Below are 6,000 nucleotides of genomic sequence, written 5' to 3'. Positions count from 1 at the left end.
CGGGCCGCGAGTCTCTGCTCGCTCGGGGCACCCGCAACAAGTGGCCGCCGCGCCCTCCCCGGGGAAGCCGCGGGCGCGCAGGGGCGCCGGGAGGAAGCGGCCGAGCCGGGGAGCCCCTGCCGCCCGCGCGGCTCAGCCCCACCGCAGAGGGATCGGGGCGGGCGGATGGGGACCCGGCGGCGGCGGCGCGGCGAGCCTCTGGGCGGCCCCGGGGCGCGGGCTCTCCGCCGCGCTGCGCCCGCTGGCCCGGAACGCGGATTCTAAGAGCGGCGGTTGCCCCCGGCCCCACCCGGAGCCATCGGGGGTGCCAGGCGGGGACGGAGCGCCCCCTCCCACCGGAGTGCAGGGGCCGCCCCCGGTCGGAGCCCGGCCCCGGAGCGTGGGGTATGCGCAGCTAACGGTTCCGTCGGGCGGGCTTTCCTCTGGTGGAGCGCGCAGGCGGTGCGCCCCAGCTATGGAGTGTCCGGGGAGACGGCGGGCATGACGGCGGCAGGATGGGCGCGAACAATGGCAAACAGTACGGCAGTGAGGGTGAGTGGGCCGTCCGTCCTCAGACTCCCGGATCGCGCCCCCCTCCCTTCCCCCTCGCCCTCCCGTCTGGGAAGGAAGGTTCTCGCACGCTACAGTGGCGCACCTCCATTTGGCACCGTGTCCGGGCCGTCACCTTCCCCTGTGGCACTGAGTGCGGAGGCGCCCCGAGGATGCTTTCCCACCGTGGGGGTCTCATTAAGCAACTTCCCAGGTCGTCTTCGGGACGGCTCAAGTTTCATTTCTGCCGTATTTCTGATCACATGTGCCTCAACTTTCCTTTCCTAAGCATCTGGGGTTTAGGATGATGGTTTGGCAGAGGGCGGAAGACGCTTTTGAAAAATAACGCTGTGAAAACTTTCCCAGGCCTTTGTGCTCCAGTCCCCTGGACTCTCCTGTAGCAGGAACAACTTCTGGAAGAAAACGAAGTTAAGTTTCCATTCTCTGCTCAATGCCCCTGAGCTGACAGCTTCGTGAAACACCACCTATGGGCCTCGCGAGGCGAGGAGTGGCCGGGGGCTTTGTCTGGGCTCCCTCGGGGCTCAAGACGGGCAAAGGACCATCTGTTACGTGGGGCTGGAAATTGCACAGAAATATTGCCTGTCAAGTGGGAACTTGGAAGCTGGGGAAACTTTAAACTCCACCTACTCCTAAAAGGATGATGGATGTGTGGGTTGGCTTCTCCCTCGCTCCTCCTCCTCTTTGCATAAAACCGTAGTATTGTAACCCAGCTGATTAGCAGCTTGCCCCCGATATGCATCCTGCCTGGGCTTTTTCCACCGTTCAAAAGTTTGTAAGGTTTGTCTTTCTTGAACTTGGCTGGAGGGGAGTGGAAGAGACGGGGTTGCTTTTATAAGCCCTCCCCCAGGGGACAGGCGGTTACAAACGGGGTCCAGCGTCTGCAGACTGGTAGGAATGCAGAATGGCTGTTCAGCATGTGGTGTTAGGGAAACTCCTATCATCCTGTTCAGAACTTTGAGGTGTGGTCACAGAACGTGGATGTCTCTCCCCGTGTTTGTGTCTGTTCGTTCTCAGCAGCTTGGTGAAATTACAGCAGAAACCGACCCTAGTAAACCATATCCACAGGAGCCTTTTGTTTTAATCATTCTTTTCCAGATCACTGTGTTCTGAATTCCATATATATATAATCTCCTTATTCTGGGCAGTTTCGTGAGAGAGAATTTTTTTTTTAAAATAATTTCATTAAAAAAAAAAGGTTAAACGGTTGTCTTTTTAGATAGCACATGTGAAAATAAGCCAACAAAGATTACTGGAGAATCTTGGACATTCCCCAGAACTTCTCAATGTTTTAAAAATTTGCGGAAAAATGAAAGATTAAGCCTTCTTACTCTGAATATTAAAAAGCTTGCAGGGAGTAAAGTGTGTGCCTGTCACTTGTGGATGTGCATACATTGTGATACTTGAACACGGTGTGTGTGGGGGGGGGAAGGGACACCCCAAGAGGTGAATGGAGTCAGGGCTCTGCGTTCTTGAATGAAACCCCTCCAACACCCCTCGTAATCTTCTGCAACTTGTTCTTATATCCCAGCATTCTGGTATTGTAGTGTGTGGTGTATGACGACTTCCTGTCTGAACAGCAGAGTTTTCAACCCTTGGGAGAGAAAAGGAGAGACAGAGAACTAATGATCTCCAGCTGTTATCCGTAAATGCTACCTCTGCATTTTCACTTCAGCTGAAGTGAAATTTTACTGGGATCAGATTTAGATACACTGTGGAACTTTTTATAGGGAAAACCTCTTGGGCTCAGCTGATTCAAGGGAACCAATAGGAAGCTTTGGGTGGTAACTGAGTTTTAGCTGGAGGGACACATTGTGCTTAGTGTCCAACTCTCTTCCAATGCTTAGAGATTCCTCTGTGATCAGCAAGGAAAAAATAGAGAAGTAGAAGTAACATGAACTTAAAAATCTTTTCTTTCCCCCAGTTACATTGGACTTCTCCTAAATAGGATTATAACATATGTACAGTTGACCCTTGAACAGCATGGGGTTTAGGGACACCAGCTCCCCTACTGTCAAAACTCTCAGTATAACTTTTGATGCCCTCAAAACTTAACAGCTAATAGCCTACTGTTGACCAGAAACCTTACTGATAGCACAGACAGTTGATTAACACATATTTGGTATGTTACATGTGTTATATGCTGTACTTAGAATAAAGTAAGCTAGAGAAAAGAAAACGTTAAGAAAATCATAAGGAAGAGAAAATAGATTTACAATCCTATACTGTATTTATAAAAAAATTTACATGTAAGTGAACCCACACAGTTCAAACTTGGGTTGCTCAAGGGTCAACTGTAATTGGTATCTGTCAACAGTGTGTTTTTGGATGGCCAAATATATGCAAATAAGCCTTTTGGAATTCAATGTGTCAATGCTGTCTTATCTAAAATGCCAAATTTCAAAGAACGTGAAATCAAACCTTCAACATAGTATCTCTATTAAGACTGAGTATTAAGACAGTTTTAGTAGATTTAGTACAATTTAGGTATGGTTTGAAATAAATCTTTGAAATAAATCTTAATTTCAAACCATACCTAAGTTGTACTAAAAGGGGGAAATTATTAGTGGTTGCATATCCATCGAATGCAGTGAGAGACTGCATTCACCTGCATTCACTGCTCAACTCTAAAACATAGGGGTTTGTGTAGACTTTAACAATCTGCTCTTTAAGTATATTTTAGAGTTGACGCCATGATGTAAATGCAAAGTAGTGTTGAACTATTGGAATGTTTAAAACTTAAGTATTTCAATGTAATCTTACTTTCTCTTGCTCCTGGAAAACCCCTTTTTCATTAAAACAACAAAAATTCTTCTTGAGACTTACCTTAGCAGGTGCAACAAGGACGGAGATTTCCTATTCTTTATACTCCAAGGACCAGGACATCAGCATCACCTTGGAGCTTGTTAAAAATGCAGAATCTTGGGTTCTTCCTAGAACTGAATCATTTATCGTGCATATGTTAAAATTTGGGGGAAGTTCTTGTGTTGAGCAGAGAGCGTTAATTTGGGAGTCTGTAAATTTGAGTCCAGCTTCAGTTTAACTACTGTGACCTTGTTCAATTCTCCTGAAATCAAGAAAGACCTGAAGTCTTTTTTCTCTAGAGTGAGGAGAGGAATTCCTTACTGACATTATCTATCAAGATCTAATTCTTGAGCACACAGCCATTCATTTTATTTTGCTCTTACAATGCCTTAATGGACCACTTAACAGAGATTAGCCTTGGAAGGTATGTTATGATAAATAAGGAAGTTAAGACTGTTACTGCCATGAAATCCATAAGTGCCCCTCCCCGATTTTGTCATCCCCTTTTCCCTCATCTCTGTCTTCCTCACTTATTCTCCCCTCCTCTCCTAATTCAACCAGTCGTGAAATCCCTGCTTTTCCCTTTAAATTCTAGGTATGGGTAAATAATGGGTGTTTCCAAAGTGTTTTGTTTTTCTAAATACTTAGTGACTGTTCAGGTTAATGGTTTAATTTGTAGCCCTTCCTCCCCCCCCCCCCCCCCCAAACTTGGATTTTGCTCCATGAAAAAGTTATCATACCATTCCTGATTTTTAGATTTCTAGAAACATAAATGAATATCTAAATGAATAGTATGTTCTGGTAAATTCCTTTATGGAGGTCTGTTTTTTTCTCTTTATCTTCTTCCATAACGTGTAACTTTCAGCCTGTGTGTAGAAATCTGGGAAATGAGTTGGAGTGAAGCAAAGCCATTATGACCGTTAGCTTTGACTCCAGTTAAGCCAAATAAATAAATCTTGTTCGAGTAGGAAGAGGCAGGGTGCTTTCCCCTGCCTTTTAAGGTGTCGGAGCCTCACCCTCATTTACTCAGTGGTTTCATTGTTATGTTTACTCTACTCCCGCAGGTCAGGGGCAGTAACACACAGTTAACAGCTCCTTTGCAAAATCCTGGGTGGTGTTGAATTCGAGCTGATGAGGCCATAGTGATGGGGTCTAACCCTTGGTTGCTCTACTGCTCTGTCATGTGCCCTGGGCCACTTTTCACCATGTCACATCCGCGCTGTCAGATATGAGGAGAGCCAGTTGCCTGAACACTAAATCATCGCTCATCCATCACCACCTTGGGAAACGTATCTTGGAATAATAATAATAATAATGGCAGCTAATGTTTATTGAAAGCTTACTATGTCCAAGCATTATTCTAAGCCATTGACATACACCGACTCATGCAATCCTTATGACAGTTCTAAAGGCAGGCACTCCTAAGGTCCTCATTTTACCAATGGGGAAACACAGCTGCAGAGAGGATGAGCATTTCTCTGGGTCCTACGACTAGTACAGGTGGAATTGGGACTCAGGACCAAGTCTCTGTAAACCCAGAGTTAGTTATTCCTTCATTCAACTAATGTATGCTGACTTCTTATTTCTTACTCTGTGCCAGGAACTCTTCTGGACAGTTGGGATGCATCAGTGAACAGATTAAGATCCTGTATTTGTCAGTCTTACCTTTGTGTGTGCGTGTGTGTGTGTGTTGGGACGGATGGGAAGTCAAACAATTAGCAAGTGTATACACACATACAGCAATTCAGTAAACCATGTGATACATTCTAAGGGGCTGATGTCTCTGAATAAAAAAGTCATCAGATTATTGGGGATTGGGAGGAACTGGTTGTTGCCATTTTAATTAGAATAGTCACCATTGGCCCTGTTGAAAAGTTGGCATTTAGACCAGGACTTAACGGAAGTGGAAGACTGATCCTTGAGGATCCAGGTAGAAGACTGTCTGTTGTTTGGAACCACCGTGTTATACCAAGGGGAGTACTCTTTATGCTGGGGAGCATAAGTCCTCATTCGATGCACATGTCACATCACTAGTCTTCTATCTGTAGCTGCCATGGAACAGAGTCAGTTTTGGTCACTGGGCACTTTTTTCTTTCTTTTTTGCCAAGAGTCTTTGCAAATATCTTTTATCGAATTATATTGGATATTTTGTGACCACTTTTGGGTGGAGGAAGCCTAGGACATGCTCTTCATGCTGCAACCAAGGGATGTTGCCCGGCTTGCTGGATGTGTAGAGGGAACTCCAGAGATCTCCGTCATACTTAGACAGAAGTAGGTCTTCATCTTTTGCCTCCAGTAAATAATTTCACTCTGATGAAAATCAGAAGATAAACCATACTGATTCCACGATTCGGTTCAAATCAAAGCATTAGCATAGCTAATGAGACCATCTTTCATCTGACAGAAGATATTTTTAGAGATTTGGGGAATCTTTTGCACATTTTAAATGAGATAGCAAAGAGAGGGAACTTTTCCCTTGGGAAGCAAACTCATACTAAAATGAATTCTGGGTTGATTTTGAGTAATTAATAATAACTTTAGACCTTAGCCTTTATTTACTAGTGTCTCTTTTAGGTGTTAAAAAATATTCCCCCACTTTCCCTGGGGGGGAATTAATTCTCTTTCTCTCTCTTGGTATCTGTCTATTAT

At 45.3% G+C, this 6,000-nt stretch overlaps 1 protein-coding gene across 1 annotated transcript in view; it reads left to right on the top strand.

Moving 5' to 3' along the window:
* Positions 1-252: 252 nt before the first annotated feature.
* The window catches only part of FBXL7 (F-box and leucine rich repeat protein 7), a 372,638-nt gene continuing 366,890 nt past the window's right edge, over positions 253-6,000 (top strand). Inside the window, exon 1 of the mRNA XM_021702513.1 lies at positions 253-531. Within this exon, the coding sequence (XP_021558188.1) occupies positions 495-531 (37 nt within the window). The 5' untranslated portion in view covers positions 253-494. The remainder of the gene's footprint in view (positions 532-6,000) is intronic.

The sequence above is a fragment of the Neomonachus schauinslandi genome, chromosome 7 (assembly GCF_002201575.2).
Source record: "Neomonachus schauinslandi chromosome 7, ASM220157v2, whole genome shotgun sequence".
Classification (NCBI taxonomy): Eukaryota; Metazoa; Chordata; class Mammalia; order Carnivora; family Phocidae; genus Neomonachus; species Neomonachus schauinslandi.
This window is presented reverse-complemented; position numbering and strand designations above follow the sequence as displayed.